Here is a 24,960-nt window from a genome sequence, read left to right as displayed (position 1 = left end):
TATTATGGGAGTGCTTTTTGAGAGTGGTCCAGGTGCCCCCAGCTCACTGCCATTTTTTGTTAATTTCTCAGCTCATTGGTTTCTAGTCCAACCATTACACTAGGGTGCAGCCCTTCAAGGGTGCTGGTTTTATGTGGGGGTCTCAGTTCCGACTCCCTTCCATCTATAGGATAAAGGCAGTATCTCCTCTTACCATGTGGACATTTAAACTCAAGCTATTAGGTTATGGAAACTGACAACTTCCTTTCAATACCACAATGCAGGTATTTCCCTCTTTGTTTCTGGCACTGGGTAATTAACCCCACCTCCATTTTTCCTGTTCGGCTCAGCTACATATAAAAGAATTTTCTTCTTTATCAGTCATTTCAAGTATGGCCCATCATGTTGTTGGAGCCAGAAATCAGTCTATTTTTTGAAAACAGACAAGTCATTGGGTAATAAACAGTAGAGCTGAAACAAGCCAGTAAAGACCAGGAACATGGGCTTGACTAATCTGATATAATATGACAAATTGCACAGGTCAACAGGCTGGTGGATCAAATCCACAGGGGTCTAGGAGATGGACATAGCAAGATAGTAATAGGTTGAATCCAAAGCCCTCAGGGCTGGAAGATCTCTAAGACCTAGTCAAGAATAGCCCATGGTTGGGAAGGTCAAAGGAAGCAGCCTTCTTTGTTAGAGGCTTCCCTGCTCCTGATTATGTATAGGCAAGCCTGGATTGACGTATATTCCCTGCAGGTATACCTTGCTTACATTTAAGGCACAATTCCTGGCTGGGATTCTGGAATATCTTCTCATATTCCACATGTAGAGTACCATTTCAGGCACTAGTTTTCAAACTTTCTAGGAAGAAGACTTTTTAAAAAATAAGTAAACCTTTGAAAATACTTAGAGGATATAGCCTCACTCCCCACCCACCATCCATGGACAGGGCAAGCCCCTTTTGTACTCCCATAATTGGTGGCCAGAGATCTTTTTTGTTGATCTGCAAAGTGCATCAGAACATGTATGAGACCATACTTCCTCCTGGTATTTTGATTTACAGAAATGTTTGAATGACAAAGCTGTTGTTAGCAGACATTACATCTGAGCTACAGTCCTTTTTCCCTCGTGCCTGCATGATATTTCTTTCTAGATGTCTTTCCATCCGCTCCAATTAAACATATCCATCCCCCATCTCCTGCAAAGGTGCTCCTTCTTCCGGTTTCCCCTCCATTTAATTATGTTGCTTTTTATTCACCCAGGTCTCTAGGCCCAAATCATCTCACTTCATTCTCCAAGTCCTTTTAATTCTTTTATTCTCTATCTCAGATTTACCATTCCTCAGGCTCCAGTACCATCAGTAGTTGATAACTACCGATAATCTGATATAGTTATTACTGTGGTAGGTGAGGGGCTGGGGGCGGTGGTTGAGAACTGTAAGATGTGGTCATTGTCTTTACAGAACTTAATATCTACTTGAGAAGACAATTTATATTCACAAAAATAGTGAACAATACCAGGCAGTATGGAATTAAATGCTAAGTTGGGTAGTACAGAGTTTTAAGTGCTGGAAGTTAGAGGAAAGGAAGGGATAAAGTGAGGGCCTGAATTGTAAGAGAAAAGTTAATTGTAGAATTGAGATTTGAACTGTCTTGAAACAACGTAGGTTGGAATTAGATAGAAACTTAAAGTGAGGAGAAAGCGTGGATAATTAGTGTGTATATTGAGCATACGATTTTTGGAAAACTTTTGAGGCTCTTTATGTTAGGGACTGCTGACAAATAGGAATTAGAGAGGTTCATGACTGCTTTGAGTTTGGCTATAAGACTATCAGAAGAATCTTTCAAAAATAGTATTTGAATTTAGTTTATTCCCCAACTCAGAAATCTCTGGAGGCTTCCTTTTGCTTTTGATTCTGATCCAAACTGCTTTGGTATTCTAGGTACTCTTTGATCCATCAGCCTTGCTTCACCAGGACTCGTGCTTTTTATGTCTACAGCTTGCTTTATTTGTGTTTGACTTATGCTTTCCATTTCCTTCTGGGATGTCTGCCTGATTTCTTTCCATTCCTTCTTCAAGTCCCATCTCTAGACTTTTTGCCTCCTGATACTGTAATGACTCCCACCCACTGAAATAGCTTTCCTCCCGAAACTGTTTTCTGTTGAAAATAGTTCAAAATCTAATCATGCACCTTTTGTTTCCCAATGATTTAGAATTACAGACATTTCTCTTCCTTTCTGATACGGTGGTAAATTCTTTGAAGGGTTAGATTATGTTTTGTATTTTATTGTTCCTCTTAGTGCTGTATACCACTCTGGGTATATACTCGATGTTGAATTGATAGCTCTTAAAGAATTGGTTTCTTTTTTATTTCAAATACTGATGATTTGTAATATTAGAGCTACTTTGTATAAATGTACCTACTGTCATGCCTGACAGTACTGCCCTTAGTGAATGCTAGTGGAATCCAAATTTGTAGTGGATCCCAAGTCAAAGAACATTCTTCTGTTGTTTCACAGAAAGTGGAAAATAAGAGCAAAAGCACTGAATCCAAGTTTTCTGAGATACTCTTTCTGCTGTTTTCTTTGAGTCTCTCCTTAATCTGTGTCTTTAAATATATATTATTCATTTATCTTTGACATCTTTTCACTTGTTAACTCATGTAGTGTTTCCTAAATAATTTATGTTTGTAGATGAAGATAAATTGTGTGTGTTAATTGAAGCTTCAGAGAAGAGATTGTAGTGGTTTAGAAAGATTAATCCTTGTTAAACTCTATCTGATTGATCTGTGTTGCCACTCTTCCTGCCTGAGTTTTAAAATTTTAATCAAATATCTGTAAGTGAAGAAATCATCCATTGTAGTTGGAATTGAACTTAAGAAGATATTTGAATATCCTTAAAACCAGATCTTGAAATGGCTTAAGAATACTTGGTTTAAGGGAATTGGGTCAAGCTAACAATAACATTTTTGTTAGTTTTATTTTAGCATTTAACAGCCTCTTAAAAATCTGAAATGACTTTTTAAACAAAGTCTTAAGTTATTATTTTAAATAATAAAATTATTCACCTACCTCATTTAGAAGTTTGTAAGATGATGTGAGAGTGTTTGATTTATGTATGCTAACATCCCAATTTTCTGAGTGGTGATACAGTTTCAGCAAGACTGGAAAACTATGAGAACTGTGAATACCTGGATTTAGAAATGTTCTAGCATTATCTTACCCTTCTTGGTTTCAGAGAATGGCTATTCAACAATGTTTGTAGCTAACCTGGAGTGAATTTTGTGTGTATTTGTGCATGAGGGAGAGCGACAAAGCTTTGCTTCTTTGGTTAACCAAAATTAAGTAAAAAAGCAGTTGTGTGAGGCAGGCTGGATCTTCTTCAACAACAGTTTATATTAGTTTAAATAATTTCTTTTGAGGGGTGATGATTTATCAGATCTTAACTGCTAGGAGTGTTCTTGTTCTTAAGTTTCCTTATAATGAAAGACAGTACTCTTTACTAACGGAGTCATATGAGCTGGGATTTTGTTAGGCATTGACTTTTGTATTTGCTTCACAGGTGGTTTGTATTCGCTCCACTTGGAATGCTCTTTCTCCAAAGCTGAGTTGTGACATGAGACCTCTCATTTTGAAGACCCTCAGTGAACTGTTTTCTCTGGTTCCTTCCTTAACAGTCAATACAGCTGAATATGAGGTATGCATTCAGAGCTCAGTAAATTGTCTGTTTCTACATTGGGAAGACATGTGCTTTATCATAACTTTTGGAAAAAAATATTCGTAATCTTTTGTTTGCCAAAAATCATTTAGCACTTTTTGTTCTGTGAACATGTTGATATCTTTATGGACTCCTAGGAGTAGGAGGATATCCACCCTTATCAGTCCTCTGTCTTTGAGATTTATTTATGTGAAGGATGCCAAGTTTTTATTATGAAAGTATAGTCAAGATTTTTAAAAGCCCATATGTTAAAATAGTGTTTCTAAAATAATAGAATTCATGAGGCCAACAGTTTAAATGCATTTTGTTGGTGTTTTAAATTCTAAAAAGTGTTACAAAGGCTTTAGTAAGGCAGGGCAGACTTCTCAGTAGTATAGGCATAGTGTCATTTGTGGTTTTTTTCTAGCTTAGGCATAGAGATTTGATTTTTTACGTGTTAGTTTACATTTTCTATATATAGCTTTGCTTTTCATGCATACTCTTCAATGAAGGCAATTGTAAAATCAACCTGTCCTAGGAGAGGAAAATAATTTTATGAACTAGGCAGTGTTTGTCATTGTAATGAATTGAAACACTTGGTGGAAGATGTTTTGCTATAAGATTGACGTATTTCTGTTTAACATTTTCTTTCTTATCTCTTCTTTGAATGAAATGAGAGGGTGGCAGATTCATTTATATCTCCACTTTTGTAGCCATATCCCCTTTCAAGCTCACCTTTTTATTGACTTTTCCTTCAAAGAGCCTCAATTGATTTCCACTTGAAGTCTTGGTGAACCTTTAGTTTGATTTAGTGCTTCACAGACTTTGATAAACTGACCCTCTGTAGGATTCCAAGAATAGTCCCTTACTTGTTTTAGATCACATGATAAGACAGGATTGTAGGATAATACTTCTTCTAATCATTCTAAATACTACACAGTGAATAAAGTCAAATTTGTCCTTACCAAGGACACAATCCCTAGCATGGTACATAATGTATATTCAGAACCTAGTTGTTGAATGAATGAATGAACCAATACAGGATATTGTGAGTTTATTCTCACATTTGGGCTTTTGTTTTGGGGTATTAAAAAAAGAATCAATTCGAGACTCCTAGAGTATATAGTTCACCAACAGTCTTTTTTATGGCCATTGTTCGTGGGTACATAACCTATGTTGTCAGAAAGTCTGCCAGGCTACCGATAAGGAGCCCAGACTAAAACACAAAATAAGGACTTTGTATGCAGTGATATGTATATTTATTTTCTGTCTTCAAGGGCTGAACTCATATACCTTTGTATTGCTTGTACTTTCAGTTTTTATTACATTGAATTTATGAAGTGGCTTGTGTGTTTTTTATGTTTGCTTACATTGGTAAGCTGTAAGTTGTCTTTTGGACTATTTTTTTCCTTCAAATTTTACATTCCTTTTCAGTGACATTTTATTTTGGTTTATCTTCATGCTTATAATAACATTAGGATTCCTCTGTTGTTCAGATAGATGGCTTTGGGACCATTTTATCCATCAGTTTCCTCCTAGTTGGGAGATTTCTTCAGTGACCAGAGCCCACTTGGCAGCAGAAGTAAAGAAACGTAGAGAAGACCCCTCTCCAATCTGTCGCTCTCTCTCTCTCTCTCTCTCTCTGTCTCTCCCTTTCTCCCCACCTCCCCCACTTTCTCCCTCCTTCCCTTCCTTTCTCCCTCCCTCCTCCTTTCTCTTCCTGTGTGTGTTTAAATAATTTGTTTTCTATTAACTGCTTAGAGTTTATTTGTATGTAAGCCCGAATTGAATATAGTTTTCCCAAAACATTTCTTAGGTCATTGCTATCCCTAGTCACCTCAAATGCCTTGTATTTACCAAAAGTGAAGTCCAGTTTCTTTATATGGAGCCAATAAGGTCTTTTAGAATTGGCCTCATTCTGTTTTTCTGCCTCCTGCACTCCAGGAAAACCAAACCATTGTAGATTCCTTCTCCGCTTCCAAATTTTTCTATTGCTTTTCCTTTGTTCATGTTGTTCTCTCTGTCTAGAATTACTTTCTTTTTCACCGCTACTTTTAAAGTCTATTTTAGGAAATAAAGAATTGGTTTAAGTTATCCCATCCTTTGAGAATTTTTCTTCAACAGGAGTCTATTGCTCCCAAAGTTCTTTATCTATACTGTCTTAAGAACATTTATTTCTATTTTATACTACAGGTATATGTATACATATATTTTCTCCATTAAAATATAAGCTTGTTGAAAATAGAGTCCATGTTTCAATTTGCATATTTTCTGAATTGCTTTGCAAAGTGCTTGATAATTCATTCATTGACTCAGAATATATTTATAAGAACTGTGCTAGGCCTTAGAGATACTAATAAACAATAATAGACACTATTTTAAGTAGTTATTACATTCCCCAGCACTCTTCCAGTTACTTTATATCAATTAGTTCTAATATCTGATAGGAAGTTATTATTTTTCATTTTATAACAAAAGAATCTGAGGTTTTGAGAGGTCTATCCATTCATTAAACAAATATTTATTGAGTATCTGCTACATGCAAGACAAGTAACTGAACCAACACTGTAGTTTCTAAGTGAAAGCTGTTTTCTAAACCCAGGACTTTCTGGCTCCAAGGCTATATTTTTCCATTATACCATGTTGTCAGTCCCTGCCTTCTGAAAGCTCAAAAGTTGGTAAAGAATATAGACATAAGCAATAATAATTATAATAACATTTGATGAGTACAGTTACTCAAAGGGCTACGAGAGTGTGGTGGTGGAAGTGACAAGCATTCTTAGGAGAAATCTAAGGAAACCTTATTTAGTTGGTGCTATTAGACTAGGATCGTGAAGAATTAATAAAATGTTGCTTTTCATTGATGTTTTTAAGAGAATATGCAAACACAAGGAGGTATAGAAGAACCTCATATGATTTAGCAGGGCAAGAAGCTAGATGTGGCTGAAATTAAGAAGACATTGAGTGTTGGAAGACAAATGGCTTTTTATGCTCAATTATTTATTAAATATTTGTCATTTGAGGAACTGGGCTTTATATTCTTTATATACTGGTCTTTGAAATGAGAAAGACAGCCACTGCTTTAAGGAGTGTACAAGCTAGTAGGGAGTTGACCACATACACAGATAATCTCATTAGATGCTAAATTGTGCCATGTGCCATATGGCTGCTTAGAGAAGGGAGAGCTCTCTTCTGGGTAGGGGGTTAGGAATAGAGGCATGAAAAAGGAGAGTGACATTTGTACTAAGACTTGAGAGGTCAGTAAGAAATGGTTAGGTTTCTAAATTTAATAATCTTAAAATCTCACCTCGTTTAGCATATCCATATGTTTAGAGGGTGAGGCTGTTTCTGAGTATTTTCATTTTATGAATTGATGGATAAGTACAGATTAACTCAGTTACTAGTGGTATAATTTTTAAAGAGATTTAATTTCCACATTTGCTACTTCAGATTGTTTACTCTCAATTTTATCTTTGTCTTAAAATTTTATTCTGTTGTTTGTTGATTTTTCAGAATTTTAAAGTTCAAGTCCTCAGCTTCCTCTGGAACCACACTCAAAACAAGGTACTGTCACAAGGGCGTCAGTGAAACAGAGCCAAGCTGGGGAAAGAACTGTGAAATAAGACTCTTAGGAGAAAAATATAACTCCCTTGAAATGATGCCTTCTTGATTTTAAAAGAATTGTGACTATTAATAAATTTAGGTTTTAAAAAGTATTCTTAATTTATGCCAGTTAATACATTGTCACCATAAAATGCACTTGTTACTTTGTGGCACTGACAGATATGAAGAGGGACTGTTGCCATTGTCTCTCCTTTTAAAGGTCCTTCCTCTTTCCTGCTTTGCCCCTCCCCCACCGATAAGCACATCAAACAGAAAGTCCGCTCCACTTTTTGTTTGTTTGTTTGTTTTTGGTTTTTAAAAAATTTTTATCGGAGTATAGCTGATTTACGATGTTGTGTTAGTTTCAGGTGTACAGCAAAGTGACTCAGTTATACATATACATATAGCCACTCTTTTTTAGATTCTTTTCCCATATAGGCCCTTACAGAGTACTGAGTAGAGTTCCCTGTGCTGTACAGTAGGTCCTTATTAGTTATCTATTTTATATATAGTAGCATGTATACTCTCCAGTTTTCGAATGTCATTTCCAATCAAGGGATATAGAGCAGAGGGTGTTGGTGATGTTCCACCTGGCTCATGAGTGAGAAAGCTTAGATTCCAGAAGGCCAGCTCTCCCGGGCAGTAGCCGGACACTCAGAGTCCAGTTCCAGGCCTATCAAACTCTATACCCTCGTACTCCTTCCGCTAAACCGTACCACCTCATGGGGACCTGAGCAATTAGGAGTTATTTTATGTTTAATGTCCCAACTAGGATAGAAATGTGGTTTTTCTGATGCCTCTGTCCAGTGCTGTTTTCTCTCTATTTTTAATTGGGACGTACTAAGCAAGGCTTGAATACCATTTCCAAAGCACTGACTATAGAACTTTGAGGTTGGTCAGGGAAGATTTTCTTTCTGCCTCCAGAGTTGATGTTTAATATATGTTGTTTCTTTTGTTTATCTTACTTTTACTCTATCTAGGACCCAGTTGTAGCAAATGCTGCATATAAATCTCTGTCACACTTTGGTGCCAGGGAGCACACCATTCTTCATCTGCCTGAAAAGGTAGGTTTTTCTGCTTTCTTACCGGTATCTCTTTACTGCTACGTTTTATAACTTTACTTATATCCCCCGCTTAGGGAATTCTTACCTGTAACTCTAGATATGTTGTCCATAAAAGATAAGAATTTATATCTATAATTTGTTTCATCTGTAGTAGATTGTAGAGGTCTTAGACTTCATAGATAATGAACTGAAGCAGATGGAAGGTGAAAATGAAATCTCTATAAGGTGACTCGGTGTATGACTGCATTGCCCTGTGCCCAGGGCAACGTCTCTGTCACTATAGGAACCACCTTACCCAGTTAGTGCACCGTCTGGAACTTCACATCCAAGCACGGCCTGCACAGAGTAAGGTTTTCTACCACCTGGGCAGCCAGAGATCTTTATTTGTGATACAGAATTGAAGTGCCGTCTGAAAAAAATCTGCTATTTATTCTTTACTTTGAAACGATATATAGGTTAGTCCCAGAGAACTGGATGAAGAAAGTATCACTGTCTTTTAAGGGTTAATACACTGTGTGATATTATCTTAGTTTTTAGACTAAACTGAAAACATACAACCTTTTCTACTACCTACCTAGTATATAACCAGCTTTAAATTATCACGTTATATTAAGGAGTTAAGTGTATGATTGCTTTCTTTTTTAAAAAAATTTATTTATTTATTTATTTATTTAATGGCCGCATTGAGTCCTTATTGCTGTGCGCAGGCTTTCTCTAGTTGTAGCGAGCGTGGGCTGCTCTTCGTTACAGTGCACGGGGCTTCTCATTGTGGCGGTTTCTCCTGTGGCGGAGCACGGGCTCTAGGCACGAGGGCTCAGTAGTTGTGGCTCGCGGGCTCTAGAGTGCAGGCTCAGTAGTTGTGGCGCATGGGCTTTGTTGCTCCACAGCATGTGGGATCTTCCTGGACCAGGGCTCGAACCCATGTCCCCTGCATTGGCAGGCAGATACTTAATCACTGCGCCACCAGGGAAGTCCCTAAGTGTATGATTTCACATTTAGTGTTACTGCTAATTCAAAGGCATACAAATGGTTATTTAATGCCGTTAGAGTGTAAGGAAGACATTGTGTTAGAAGAAGTTATGCGTAACATTACCCAGAATCTGTCCTTGAGGTGAAGTGGCAAGTTTTGTTGTGAATTTCTTGGGATCCTCAGGCATTAAAATGGGTTGACTTTTTCTTCTGGGTTGAGCTTATACAGAGATTAGATGCCAGTAGGAACCAGGCAAACTTCTGTTTATTGAATCGAATTGGAGGGACTGAAGATAGGCTCTTGTAAAACCAAATCCTAAGTGAGGCAGGATTTCCCGTGTCACTGAGAACTCGAAGACAGATCGGCCAGCTTGTTGTGCAGTTATCACAAACAGGAAGCCTTAACAAAAGATGTCCTATGACTCGTAAAATTTAAAAAGATGGAATTTCAGACTACACCATGGTGACTAGCAGTACCCATAGCTTCTGAAAAAAAGAGAAAGGTAAAGAAAAAGGAAAAAATTACATGTAAATTTGGTATGTAAACTCCTACCAATAGATTAGCTACACTATCTGGAGAGATGCTTTTTCTTATTTTATATATATACATATATATATATTTTTTTGGCTGCACTGGGTCTTAGTTGCAGCATGTGGGATCTTCATTGCCGCGTGTGGGATCTTTGTAGTGGCACATGGGTTCTTAGTTGTGGCACGCATGCGGGATCTAGTTCCCTGACCAGGGATCGAACCCTGACCCCCTGCACTGGGAGTGCAGAGTCCTAACCACTGAACCACCAGGGAAGTCCCTATATTATTTTAAATAAGCAATTGGTAATTTAGATCACAACATAATGATTACCTTTATTTTTAGCTATTATTACTGAAACATTCCAGCTGGAATGATAACTTTTATTAAATAACTCCCATATACTCTTGACTGTTTAGTCTCTACCTCTTTAAATATTGTTATGTTTCTATTTTATCCTACTTGAGGGTTATGTTTAGTTTCTGGTTGTGTTTGTTAGAGTTATTACTCAGCTAAGTGCTGTACGCAGTCAAATATTAGATACTTTCTTAATCTAACTCTTCTATATCCTCTGATCCCTGAGTAACCATAAATAGCTCTTTATACTTTCCAACATAAAGGGCAGTGATGTACTATATATGCTTGGGTTTTCACCAGCAGAGCGTGAAGAGCTGTAAAGGAAGTCTCTAAGACTTATTTTAGCCATGCTCTTCAGCCTTTTTTCTGCCCTAACCCCCTTCTAGGATGTGATTCCCTCTCATATGTAACAGAGGTTCACTACCGTGGATATTCTTAACTGAGATTAAGATGAGAGGACATATGGTTTAAAAGAGTCTACCCCACTTCAACCCCCAGTTTCTGATATAGAGGACCTTCCTCCGCATGGAGAATCATTACTTCCAAGACCACACCATGCATTGTTCTTCTTCTTTTTATTAATTACTGATTTTCAGTTTGGCTGTTTGAATATCTAAGAACTGAAAGTCCAGAAAATGGTCAGTATGTTCATATTCCAAACAAGTCCCTGAAGGCTAAGGGTGCAACCCATTCAGATCCCACCTCTGTTTTATAGATAGTGGCCGTGATGTGAAACTGTGGCTCACTTTCTACAAAAGCATACTTTCAACTGTTTCAAAAGTCTCTGCCAGGTAGGGACTTCTCTAGTTAAAATCTAAGATTCCTCCTTGTTGTCAGAGTTTACTCACTCTGCACCAAGGGCAGTTTGGTTTACTCACAAAACTGAAGGCTACTTGTATACCTTTCCAGTGAAAGGTGTACATGTTCTCTTTTTCTATTTGTGGAAACTTGTGAAATAATCTTTTAACAGAACATACGGTGAATTTCAAGTAGAAATTTTTTTTTAAAAAGATACAGTTTTTTAAAAAGAAAAATTTTTTAAAAAGATATTATCCACATGGTTACTTTTGTGGATTATAATTCAACTACTTTTGTAAGTACACCTTTAAATTTATTAAAGATTTCTTGTTCATTGCCGCATCAACTTAAACTGTGAAACTTGTTGAAAGAAAGCTAACAGGCTGGTAAAACAGAAGGCATTAAAGGAGTGACAGACATCAGAAGGAAGATTTAGGGTTAAACGAAACAGTACCATCTAAGGTAAGATGGAAAATGTCAATGGAGAGTAGAGCTGAACGAGGTATCATGTGAGTCAGGGATTTGAATAGCAGATTCATTAACTCATCTTTCTTGTCACTGGTTTGTTATTAGGAAGTTTTGTGGGATTGTTGATGATAGACACTTAACACTTGCATTGGTTTAGTGATTATTTATTGGACATATACTAAGTGCTAGGCTGTCTTATGAGCTGGGAATGTTGAATGAAACCATGTGTGAGGTGAACGTGATAACCACTACACTATGGAAATAAGGCCGGTGAATGAATCCATGTGTTTGTTGGTTTGTAAAAATATTACTGTTAATCACTTGAAACATGCAAGTCTAAAGTTGGTCAAAAAAATTTTGGGGGGCTTCTTTGAGGACCTGTTGATTTCAGTGTTAAAAAATAGACACGAATGATTTTTCCCCTTTAGTTTGTATTTCTTTGTCTTTTTAGCTATTTATCCTTCTCCTTTGCCTTCTTTAGTGCCCCTGACACCCCCAAAATGAAACAAAACAGAAAAACAAACCAAAAAAACTATAAAGAATTGTTTTTCTGGTAAAACAGTCAGTAATGGATAAACATTTAGGTTGACTCTTCTCTCTGACTTGGGTTCTTTAAAAAATACTTGGCTGCTTAAAAATTAAACTTTTTATTATAGAGCTCTTAAGATAGATTGTGTTGTTGATTTCTGGAGTTAATTTGAGAAGCGAGTAATATAAAAGAACTTATTATGCACCTTGGGTTGGTATTAATGTGGTGTAACCTGTTTCGCTTTGATTTAAGCGAATGTCATTGCTTTCATCAGAAGCTGTTTCTCTTTTTAAATGAATTTATGCAGATACTTAACGAGTTCCAAATAAATCCTCTGCTTATGCACAAACTCCTAGATTTTCTTAGGTTGCACACACAGAAGCGTGGTTGAAAGGTTATCTGGCTCAGAAAATGTAGTAAGTAAGGCATTTTGTAGGATAAGCTTTCCAATATTCAACTTAAAGCAGATTTTAAAAGTAATTTATCATTTTATATTTGGCTCTCCCTTTAAGTTTCTTCAACAAAGCTTAGCTATAATTGGAAGGGTATAGTTGGTGTGTGTATGTGCATGCATGTGTGTGTGTGTGTGTGTGTGTGTGTGTGTGTGTTCTAAATAGACAGTTTTTTCCTGGATGTTTGAGTAGCTAATGTAATATAGTTAGCAACATTTTATAATTTTAACAAGTATTTTTTCATATGACTTCCCTTGATTTTCCTTAGTTGTACTCATGTTGATCTTATTCGCTTGTTGCATACAAACCAAGGGAAAAGACTGGGACTAGCATAGGGAAGCTGGAACAAATACTTCTTTAAGAGATGAGCAGAGGAGTAGGGAAATGCCATGAAACCAAAGTCTAACAGTAAGTGCTACTTGGTTCAGGAGAATCAGCTCACCCTTGAAGAAACAAAATTGAAGGTGTAATCATTCCATTATAAGTAGGTAGAGTATATCATCTATACTTAAATTACAGTACATTGGGGCTTCCCTGGCGGCGCAGTGGTTAAGAATCCGCCTGCCAACGCAGGGACATGGGTTCTAGCCCTGGTCCTGGAAGATCCCACATGCCGTGGAGCAACTAAGCCCGTGCGCCACAACTACTGAGCCTGTGCTCTAGAGCCCGTGAGCCACAACTACTGAGCCCATGTGCCTAGAGCCCATGCTCCGCAGCAAGAGAAGCCATGGCAATGAGAAGTCCACGCACTACAACGAAGAGTAGCCCCTGCTCACCGCAACTAGAGAAAGCCCATGAGCAGCAACGAAGACCCAACGCAGCCAAAAATAAATAAATAAAATTAAATAAAAAAAAAATTACAGTACATCTCTAGTGTCCTTGTTCACATATATGTGTATGTAAGATGCAGACATATGTTGTTTATCACACAGCAGATAAATTAATATAGGGGTGCAGTTATGTGAATGCAAAATTAGACAACTTAAGATGGATGAACGGATCTTTTTTTTTTTAAATCCCCAACCTAGTAGGTCTTCTTTAGTGGTGCTTGGAAATAGTGATGGCCTGGGTGCTGTGACTCATTGAGCAGTTAAACTGGATAGGCTAAAATGTGTGCAAAAAAGATCAGATTCCTTTTATACTACATAATTCTGGAATTGGGAGCATTGGTCATTTGGCCTAGTTCATCCACCAGCTGAGGTCCCTCTGAAGGTGGTGGCAGCTTCCGCCTCTATTTCCTATGCTTCCGCTTGTGCCGCTGCCTCTTCTGCTGCCCCTCGTCCAACCCACACTCTCCCCTCCCCTTTCCTCTCTTTCCTATCGCCTCCCTTCCTCCCTTTCTCCTTCCTTTGTGTTTAAATAACTTTACTGAGATATAATCCGCATTCCATACAATTCACCCATTTAGAGCATGCAATTCAAGTGGTTTTAGTGTATTCAGAGAACTGTGCAACTAATCACAGAGCTGCCACAATCTAATTTTAGATCGTCTTATTAGCAATCAATCCCCATTACCCCTTTCTTTCCCCCCAGCGCTAAGCAACCTTTAATCTACTTTCTGTCTTTGTAAATTTACCTGTCCTGAACCTTTCCTATAATGAAATTATATAGCATGTGTTCTTTTGTGACTGGCTTCCTTCACTTAGCATAATGTTTCCAAAGTTCATTCATGTGGAACACATATCTGCACTTCATACCATTTTATGATTGAATAATATTCCATCGTGTAGGTGTGCCGTATTTTGTTTATATGCTCATGGACATTTGAGTTGCTTCCATTTTTGCTATTAACAACTAATGTATTCACATTCGTGTGCAAGTTTTGTGTGATCATTTGTTTTCACTTCTCTTGGTCATATACCTGGGAGTGGAATTGCTGGGCCATACAGTAACTCTGCATTTCACTTTTTGAGAAACTGCCAAACCGTTTTCCAAAGGGGCTGCACCGTTTTACCTTCCCACCAGCAGTGTGTGAGCGTTCTGATTTCTCCACATCCTCACCATCCCTATGAGTTTTCATATTAGCTTCAGTGTTTACCGCTGGCTTCCACCTCCCCGAGTCTCCTATCACTTGTGAATATGACATGCAGCAGAGCTTCCCAGTGCTCTGATGCTCTGGTGTGGTATCTGGTGTTATTCATGTAGTCTCCAGCTGTAAGCATTGTTGTCTGTTTCCCCCATATGCTGTTCAAGTATTATTTTCAATTTGTACTATGATCTGTAAAAAGTCAGGAAGCAAGGTAAACAGACCCAGAACCAACTCCTTTTTTTGAAACTTTTTAGGCAACTAGGACTAGTTAAAATCTCTAAGATACCTCTTGATGATACCAAACGTGGCAAATTCCAAGTATATACACAGACCAGAGACACTCAGAAAACCCTGCTTGTCAGAACCAAAAGGTTTGCAAAGGTGCCAGGGTTTCTCTGGTGTGCGCTGATATCAACAAATGCAGGCATGCCCTCTGTGGAGCATGCATCATTGTTATTTATCTCTGTAATTATGGCTGGCTCAGTCCTCTGAGAATTAGATCCTCAAGACTGAATCAGAATTAAATCTTGTCTTGGAAAGTGGTTGGTGGTCAGGTTGCTTTCACTCCTTCACTAGTGAAAAGAACGCTAGTTATGATTGAAAGGCTTCGTCGGAGTTGAGGTTATTATACTTGAGAAACATTTTATCTCTGTTTGCTTTTATTCCCCTGCAAGAATCCTGACTCAGTGCAGTTCCTAAACGGAACAGTGCTTTGGGGACCTATGAAAAAGGCAGTCTGCAGGAATTGTTAATTATTTCTAAAAATAACTCCGGGAGCCAGGCTAATGGTAATGACTGGATTCTGGCACTTTATGGTTATAGCAACCACATTTATGTATTTTGATTTCCTCCCCTAATGCTTAATTATCTCCATGTGGGCATTATCATGGTGTGTCATTGAAAGTATTAAAAATTTAATTAATTGCTTGACAGTTATAGCTTGTGGAAACTACAATACTGGTAATCATTTTACATTTTTAATTTTTGGTTCAAATAAACCTAACTAATCACAGAGTAACCACAAAATCTTCAAATGGCAAATTAGACACTATAAAGTATAGCTACCAACTGCAGATTTTAGTGTTTTTATATTCTATAGCAACAAACTGCCGAGTCTAAAAAAAAAGTCAACTAAAGCATTCTGTGTCTTCCTGATCTCTACTATGTATATTCTACTAGAAGACTTTAGGCTTTGTCATAGAAATATGGCTGAAATCACAAATTTTAAAAAAATGTATTCAGACAAGGCAAATATTTAATTATAAACTACGGAAGTTCAATATATTGAATGTGTGTTTGCATTTTATTGTCAGATGGTGTAAAAATTTTATTAGTTTTCTATAGTAATCATTGCTTAGGCTGGTTTATGGCGATTTTCTTACTATATTACCATTAGTTCTTTACATGGATCTGGGAGTGTATCTAATAAGATGATTAGAGTTTACCATTTAGTTAATCTGAAAATGAATAGTTTTTTTTTTTTTTTTTATAAATTTATTTATTTTTGGCTGTGTTGGGTCTTCGTTTCTGTGTGAGGGCTTTCTCCAGTTGTGGCGAGCGGGGGCCACTCTTCATCGCAGTGCGCGGGCCTCTCACCGTCGCGGCCTCTCCCGTTGAGGAGCACAGGCTCCAGACGCGCAGGCTCAGTAACTGTGGCTCACGGGCTTAGTTGCTCCACGGCATGTGGGATCTTCCCAGATCAGGGCTCGAACCCGTGTCCCCTGCATTGGCAGGCAGATTCTTAACCACTGCGCCACCAGGGAAGCCCTGAATAGATTTTTAAAATTAATTTTAATGGTCTTTTGACATTGTAGAGCAATGAGTCTAACTTAATTTTTTAAAGGACAAGGAAAAGATTTTACATAATATTTTAGTATCGCCTTCTCTATCATTTCAGATAAGACCAGAAATCCAAATTCCTGATGACCTAGATGAAGACGAGGAGGGTGATGAAAAGGACGTGGATCTTTCCATTCCTGGTTCTTGCTATCTCAAACTGTTGTCACTCACTGCTCCTTCCGTTTTACCAGGTGACTCCTATTTTGTGTCAGGGAAGCTAGCATTTTTTTAGTGATTTTAACTGTCTGATTAATTGTGCTCTTTTGTGATGTACACATATTATAGCTTACTTTAATCTTAAATACTTATTTTCTATGTGTCTTATAGGGACTGCTTGAGGTAGTATGGTGTTCAAAACACACTGAAAAATGTTAGACTCAAGTAAAAATAAACTGGAAAACTAGTTTAAACAACCATTTTCACTGAAAAATTTAAATTCACCTCAAAAGTTAAATTTATTCTACAAGGCAAATTTGCAGTGGGACTTTAAGTCACTGATTCAAATGGTTCTTTAGCTTATTTATATAAGGTAAGTGAAAAAGATCATTAGGATCTTCAGAAATTTCCTGGGTAGTTTCATCATTAGAAATACATTCTTCCTAAAGAAATGGTGGTACCAGTATTTGAGAGCTATACATTAATGCTTTTAAAAAATAGATTAACTTGTATGGTCGTTCAGCTTTGATATAAAGCGTACAGGACCTTGACATTTTAAAAAATTATTCTAATTATACCTAATTATTCTAATTCAGTAGTAGCCAACATTTTCCCAAGCATGCGTCTATTACCGTATTCTGTCCCAAATCTACCCTGAATGTTCATGGATGTAAAAATTTAATTTCTGAAAGTTAAGTTCAATAAACACAAGAAATGTCATCTTTATCTTCTCAGTCATAATCTCAGTAGCCTGTAATGTTAGAAGTTTTTATCCTTGGTTTCATCCCACATGGAGATTCCTAAGGAATTCAGCCAAGTATACACTAGTATTTCTTGCTAGACAAAGCTCCTGTCCCAAATCCTGCCTCCTTTCATTAGAGAAAACTGAACGGTGCAACTTAGACAGAATTCACCTTTTCTTTTCTCCTGATGTCCAGAACAAGCCTTAAGGACTTTTTCCCTTTTTCTTTCTCCTGTTCGTCCCCACTTCCTACCTGAAGGCTCTTCAGAGTCTAGGACCTCCCCTGCGGTTAAAAAGTCCAAGGAAGAAAAAAGCCGTCAGTTATCCAAAGTTCCTCCTGTATCTCAGAATAACCTTAGAGTTCAAAGTCCTCTTGGGCGTTTGCATTCATGGTATTTTACTTTCATTTAAACTACTCTCAGGGCTGGAATTATTTGATAATCCTTAATTCTCTGAAGAGCTTGACAAGTAGACAAATTTTCATTCCTGGGTTAGTCTTCGTGCAGATGTGTACTTAATCTCTTGACATGTATCAGCTTTTACCAGAATAGGATGTCTTCTGAGAAAGCATGAAATTCTTTCCTCACAAATTCATGATTCTTAGGTCCATTCTGAAAAGTCTATATTCCTCCCAAGCTTGAAGCAGTCATACATTTGCATGTACATACAGGAATTGAAATGTATGACCTGCAGTTGGATATTACGCACACTTTTCATTTAGATGATGTGTTGATCAGGGTCTTTGCAGGAAATTCAGAGGGAGTAATTGAGAGTTTAATAAAGGGACTGCTTAAAGGTGTGTTGTCAAGGTTAAAGGAAATTCACAAACGATGGTGAATCATCTAAGAATGGTTAATGTCCCTCAGCCTGAAGAGGGAAGGGAAGGGAGCAGTTAGGAGAATTAAGAGAGAGCTTCTGTGTCGTAAGAAGCTCCTGAGTGTGGAGCAAGGCCCTTCAAAAGAGGGATGCAGACGACCTGGAGCAGTCCTGCACGAGGGTGTCTGGGGAGTACTTGCCCTCACCTCTGTTTTCACCCTGTGATCTCCTGCCAGTGTCTCCCACTGGATGAAGCCAACTAAAAGCCAGAGGACAAGGGAGTCTGATGATGCAGTTGTGAAAGGTTATTCTTCCAGGGCACAGAGTAGGGTTGAGAGGGTGGATCTGGAGGGGTACATGGAAAACATACTACACAGGTGTTCTCTGGGCTTTGAATAGAGAAGCTTTGTTGCACCTAGGAAAGTTCTATATAGGAATGACAGAACTGGGTACATAATACATGTTCCAGTGAGTACTTCTGCCTTTAATTTAATCGTGGTCATTTAAAGGAGACTTTTAGACCTATTCAGAATGAAATTCTAGTTTAGGTAGGCAGACTCTTGCTTTTCGTTCCTATAATAAGAGGCACCTGTGGTAGTTTCCTTTTTTGTTTTCCATATGGTTTGTTTAGCTTTAATTTTTGTTGTTTTTATTTCTGCATTGGGCAACCTCTAGTGGTCCTTAGGAAAATAACACTTGAATATAAACCTATAGTGCTAATCAGGTATTTTGTTTGGATACCCTATTGTCTTCTGATCCCACATTACTGCATTACCTTATAATAAGTGAAGATGTCAAGCAATAAAGAGCTTGGGCTTAATTAGAAGGAACACAAACAAAGAAATAGTGAATTAATCTTTTAAAATAAGTGTACTGATATTACTGCAGAATGATGGATAGTCATAAAGGGCCTCTCTGAAAATATCTAAATGACAGGAAGGAGCCAGTCAGGTGGACATTGGGGATTAGTGTGTTCCAGGTGGAAGGAATGGCAAGTGCAGTGGCCTTGACTTAGATATGAACTTTGTGTTATTGAGGAATGGAAAAAGGCCATGTGTGGAAGTGTGTTTTTAACACAGCTAGGAAGGAAGGTGGGTGGTAGAGATGAGGTCACAGGGAGAGTCAGGGGCTAGGTCATAGAAAGCCTTGATCACTGTCAGATGTCTTGACGTTATTCTATGTACAGTGAAAAAGCATTGAAAGATGTTAGGGAAGGAAATGACATAAAACTCTAGCTTCTTTCTGGGTAGAGGATGGTTTAGAGGAGTGGTCATGAGGAGAAGAAATCAAGAACTAGTTTTTAAATTTATCCAGATGAGGAAGAGAGAAGGTAATGACTGGGCAAGTAGCAGTGAAAATGGAGAGAAACGGATGGATTTGAGATATATTTTTAAAGGTAGATCTACAAGGACTTGCTACATATAAGGAGTGTGAGAAAGAGAGGAATTAAGAATGACTAAGTTTTTAAGCTTGAGTAACTGGGTGCCATATTCTGGTTTGGGGAAGACTAAAAAAGGGCTGGGAATCAAGAATTGTTTTTTTACTGTGTGAAATTTTACCTGAAATATAGCTAAGTTGTTGTTGTTGGTGTGTGTGTGTATGAGTTAAGAATGAATGTTTCTCTTCTAGCATACTATATTCACTCTACTTTTGGTCTCCTTTTATTTCTTTCAGCTTTGGAGGAATTTTTTACATCACTTGTGAAGCAAGAAATGGTGAATATGCCCCGTGGGGTGTATCACTCTGCATTAAAAGGAGGTGCTCGCTTAGATCAAGGAAAGACTGTAGCAGGAATCCCCAATTTTATGTTGAAAATGTATGAAACAAACAAGCAACCAGGTTTGAAACCTGGCCTTGCGGGTAAGCACAATGCATAGTATCAATGTACAGGGTTTTAATGTGGTGATTTAAGTTTCTCTTCCAAGTAGGGTATAATAGGGCATGGAAAGGCATTGCTGCTGCTGCTAACGTCTAGACACAGCTGGATAAATTACAAAAGTGAATCACATTTTAAAGCCATCAGAGAACTGTAGAAAAAAAGACATAGATAAAACAAAGAATAGACTGAAATTACGGAATGGAGAGAACATTTTAGATTGTTCCCTATGGACCTGTCCCACCCCCCGGCCCCTACCCCATGGGAGATATTCACTGATTCTGGTTGTGGGCTGGGATTGGGTATTGGCCCAGGAAGAGGCCTGTTGGAGGATAGAGAAACCAGTAAAGCTTTTAGTGGTTTCATGGGACTAGGCTGATGTGATGATTAATTTTATGTGTCATCTTCATTGGGCTAAGTGATGCTCAGATAACTGGTAAGTATTATTTCTGAGTGTGTTTCCAGGAGAGGTTAGCCTTTGAATCAGTAGACTGAGTAAAGAAGATCACCCTGAGCAGTGTGGGTGGGCAACATCCAATCCATTGAAGACCTGAATAGAACAAAAAGGTAGAGGAAGGGTGACTTTGCTCTCTTTGCTTGAGCTGGGAGATCCATCTCCTCCTGCCTTTGGACATTGGTTTTCCTGGTTCTTGGGCTTTCTGACTCAGACTGAATTGCACCACAGGCTTTCCTGGTTCTCTAGTTTGCAGACAGCAGATCATGGGACTTCTCAGCCTCAAAAATCTTGGGAGTCAATTCCCATAATAAGTCTCCTCTTGCTTATCTACATATCTGTACCTATATATATCCTGTTGGTTATGTTTCTCTGAAGATTCTAGTACAGGTGACAAACTGCAGATTTTCCTCATAAGCAATTTGGTGACTTTTGAGTTTGCACTGAAGGTTAAAGAACTAGGCTGATGCTTCTGAGAGGCAGTGAAATCTCCAGTCTTGTGGTGCTTAGGAAACAAAGACTGGCTAGGAGAATGGGCCTGAAAACAAAGCACACAAGTAGTGAATTGATACTGAGATCTACAGCTCTTTTCACCTGGATGCACTTAGTAATTTTGGCCTCAGATAGAGGCTGAAATTCAGGCTTGACCTTAACAAGAGGCTGGTGCAGGAGTCAGAGAAGCCAACAGAGATCATGACATTTATGTGGTAACCTGAGTGACAAGACTGGGGACTTGAGACCCTTCAAACACACAGCCTCCCTTAAGATATTTGTCTAATTTTGCAGCTTTGTGGGAAGTTAAAAGCTAAACTGAAAACTTCTGAGGACAGATCCAAATCTCTGAATCTCCCATAATCTTTCTGTATTGAAGAGTCAAAGACCGATTAGACTGTCAGTTGAAAATCTTGAGGAGGCATGCCTTAGGAACAGGGTTGAACCAGAGGTAGACTGAGATTTACCAAAGCTATAGTCAAGCCTAACTCAGTTAAATCCCTCATTCACCTGAGATGATCTGTCCTTCACTCTGTCTGCCTAACAGAGGAGAAAATTCTCTGATTAAAAAAATAATATCATTTAGAATTTCTGTGGTTCTTTCATATACTGTCCAGTGAAAAAGTGCTAGACATATGAAAAAGGAAGAAGCTAGAAATGAAGGGAATATTTCATGGAGATAAAGAAGTCAGTCCATTAGAAAAGTATCACAATTCTAATCAATGTGCCAAAATAACAGAGTTTCAAACTATATGACAAAAATTATCAGAACTAACTAAATAGACAAATGCACAATAAAAGCGGGAAACCCTTAGACAGCTTTTTCAGTGGTGTGACGAACAAGCAGACAAAAAAATCAAGTTCACAAAATATATGAATAATACTATGAACAAACTTCACTTAAGTGACATATGGAACATTGTATCTTATAGTGATAGAATTTGTATGCTTTTTAACTGTACATTGGAAACTTATCAAAATGGTTATATGGCAGACCATACATTTCAACAAATTTCAAAATATTGAAGTCATTGAGTCTGTCCTCTGAAAACAATAGGATTAAGCTAAACTAAATAACAAAAAGATAACTAGAATTTCTCCACTCGCCTGGAAATTGAACAGTACACTTATAAATCATCCATGGATCAAAGAAAAAAATCAAAATGGAAATCAGAAAATATTTTGAACTGAATGATAATAAAAATATGCCAAATTACAACTTGTGGGATGCAGCTAAAACAGTGTTAGTAGGTGATAAAAACGCTCCAGAAAGTGGGCATAGAGGGAACCTACCTGAACATAATAAAGGACATATACAGCAAACCCACAGCAAACCCACAGCAAACATCATTCTCAATGGTGAAAAACTGAAAACATTTCCTCTAAGATTAGGAACACAACAAGGATGTCCACTCTTGCCACTATTGTTCAACATAGTTTTGGAAGTCCTAGCCACGGCAATCAGAGAAGAAAAAGAAATAACAGGAATCCAAATTGGAAAAGAAGAAGTAAAACTGTCACTGTTTGCAGATGACATGTATTGTACATAGATAATCCTAAGGATGCCACCAGAAAACTACTAGAACTAATCAATGAATTTGGTAAAGTTGCAGGATACAAAATTAATGCACAGAAATCTCTAGCATTCCTATACACTAACAACGAAAGATCAGAAAGAGAAATTAAGGTAACATTCCCATTCACCATTACAACAAAAAGAATAAAATACCTAGGAATAAACCTACTGAAGGAGGTAAAAAACCTGTACTCAGAAAACTATAAGACACTGATGAGAGAAATCAAAGATGACACAAACAAATGGAGAAATATACCATGTTCTTGGATTGGAAGAATCAATATTGTGAAAATGACTATACTACCCAAAGCAATCTACAGATTCAACGCAATCCCTATCAAATTACTAATGGCATTTTTTACAGAACTAGAACAAAAAATCTTAAAATTTGTATGGAGACACAAAAGACCCCGAATAGCCAAAGCAATCTTGAGGGAAAAAAATGGAACTGGAGGAATCAGACTCTGTGACTTCAGACTATACTACAAAGCTACAGTGATCAAGACAGTATGGTACTGGCACAAAAACAGAAATATAGATCAATGGAACAGGATAGAAAGCCCAGAGATAAACCCACACACCTATGGTCAACTAATCTATGACAAAGGAGGCAAGGATATACAGTGGAGAAAAGACAGTCTCTTCAATAAGTGGTGCTGAAAAAACTGGACAGCTACATATAAAAGAATTAAATTAGAACACTCCCTAACACCATACACAAAAAATAAACTCAAAATGGATTAAAGACCTAAGTGTAAGACCGGACACTATAAAACTCTTAGAGGAAAACATAGGAAGAACACTCTTTGACATAAATCACAGCAAGATCTTTTTTGACCCACCTCCTAGAGTACTGGATATAAAACAAAAATAAACAAATGGGACCTAATGTAACTTAAAAGCTTTTGCACTGCAAAGGAACTATAAACAAGATGAAAAGACAACCCTCAGAATGGGAGAAAATATTTGCAAACGAATCAACGGACAAAGGGTTAATCTCCAAAATATATAAAAAGCTCATGCAGCTCAATATTAAAAAAACAAACAACCCAATCAAAAAATAGGCAGAAAACCTAAATAGACATTTCTCCAAAGAAGACATACAGATGGCCAAGAGGCACATGAAAAGCTGCTCAACATCACTAATTATTAGAGAAATGCAAATCAAAACTGCAATGAGGTATCACCTCACACCAGTTAGAATGGGCATCATCAGAAAATCTACAAACAACAAATGCTGGAGAGGGTGTGGAGAAAAGGGAACACTCTTGTACTGTTGGTGGGAATGTAAATTGATACAGCCACTATGGTGAACAGTATGGAGGTTCCTTAAAAAACTAAAAATAGAATTACCATATGACCCAGCAATCCCACTACTGGGCATATACCCAGAGAAAACCATAATTCAAAAAGATACATACACCCCAATGTTCATTGCAGCACTGTTTACAATAGCCAGGTCATGAAAGCAACCTAAATGTCCATTGACAGATGAATGGATAAAGAAGATGTGGTACGTATATACAATGGAATATTACTCAGCCATAAAAGGGAACGAAATTGGGTCATTTGTTTAGACATGGATGGACCTAGAGACTGTCATACAGAGTGAAGTCAGAAAGAGAAAAACAAATATCGTATATTAACGCATATATGTGGAATCTAGAAAAATGGCACAGATGAACCAGTTTGCAAGGCAGAAATAGAAACAGAAGTAGAGAACAAACGTATGGACACCAAGGAGGGAAAGTGGAGGTCGGGGGTGGTGGTGGTGGGGAAAAAGAAAATCTTTTGAAGTCTTACAATTTCCATTTTCAAGTTCACCCATGTCATTAAAAATTATCTGCTTTACCTGTAAAAAAAAAAAAACAGTGTTAGTAGGAAATTTATACCCTTAATGCATATACTGAAAAAAGAAGAAAGGAAAACAATTATAATTTAAACTTCTATTTCAAGAAACTTGGAGAAGAACAGCAAATTAAATGTAAGGAAATGATAAAGGAAGGAATAATAAAGATAGGAATAAAAATCAATGCAATAGGAAACACAGGAAATAAAGAAAATAAGCAAAGCCAAAGGTGATTCTTTGAAAAGTTTAACGAGGACTTCCCTGGTGGCAAAGTGGTTAAGAATCTGCCTGTCAGTGCAGGGGACACGGGTTCAATCCCTGGTCCGGGAAGACCCCACACGCCACGGAGCAACTAAGCCCGTGCGCCACAACTACTGAGCCTGCGAGCCATGACTACTGAGCCCGTGTGCCACAAGTACTGAAGCCCACGGGCCCTAGAGCCCATGTGCCACAACTACTGAGCCCGCGTGCTGCAACTACTGAAGCCCATGCGCCTAGAGTCCTTGCTCCACAATAAGAGAAGCCACTGCAATGAGAAGCCCACGCACCACAACTAGAGAAAGCCCACGCACAACAATGAAGACCCAACGCAGCCAAAAATAAATAAAAATTAAAAATAAATAAATAAATAAATAACGCTGCTAGTTTAAAAAAAAATAAAGTTTAAGAAAATTGATAAAGCTG

General features: G+C 37.8%; 1 protein-coding gene across 3 annotated transcripts in view; it reads left to right on the top strand.

Annotated features, from left to right (window-relative positions):
• The window catches only part of FOCAD (focadhesin), a 310,658-nt gene that overhangs the window by 188,801 nt on the left and 96,897 nt on the right, over positions 1–24,960 (top strand). For all 3 annotated transcript variants that reach the window (XM_082400998.1, XM_082400997.1, XM_082400999.1), the window contains 5 exons: positions 3,544–3,678; positions 7,192–7,242; positions 8,262–8,345; positions 16,374–16,506; positions 19,704–19,889. In XM_082400998.1, the coding sequence (XP_082257124.1) occupies positions 3,544–3,678; positions 7,192–7,242; positions 8,262–8,345; positions 16,374–16,506; positions 19,704–19,889 (589 nt within the window). The remainder of the gene's footprint in view (positions 1–3,543; positions 3,679–7,191; positions 7,243–8,261; positions 8,346–16,373; positions 16,507–19,703; positions 19,890–24,960) is intronic.

This window comes from Balaenoptera borealis (genome assembly GCF_965194805.1).
Source record: "Balaenoptera borealis genome assembly, chromosome: 8".
In the NCBI taxonomy this organism is placed as follows: Eukaryota; Metazoa; Chordata; class Mammalia; order Artiodactyla; family Balaenopteridae; genus Balaenoptera; species Balaenoptera borealis.
The sequence above is the reverse complement of the archived record's forward strand: the minus strand, read 5'-3'. Positions and strand labels throughout refer to the sequence as shown.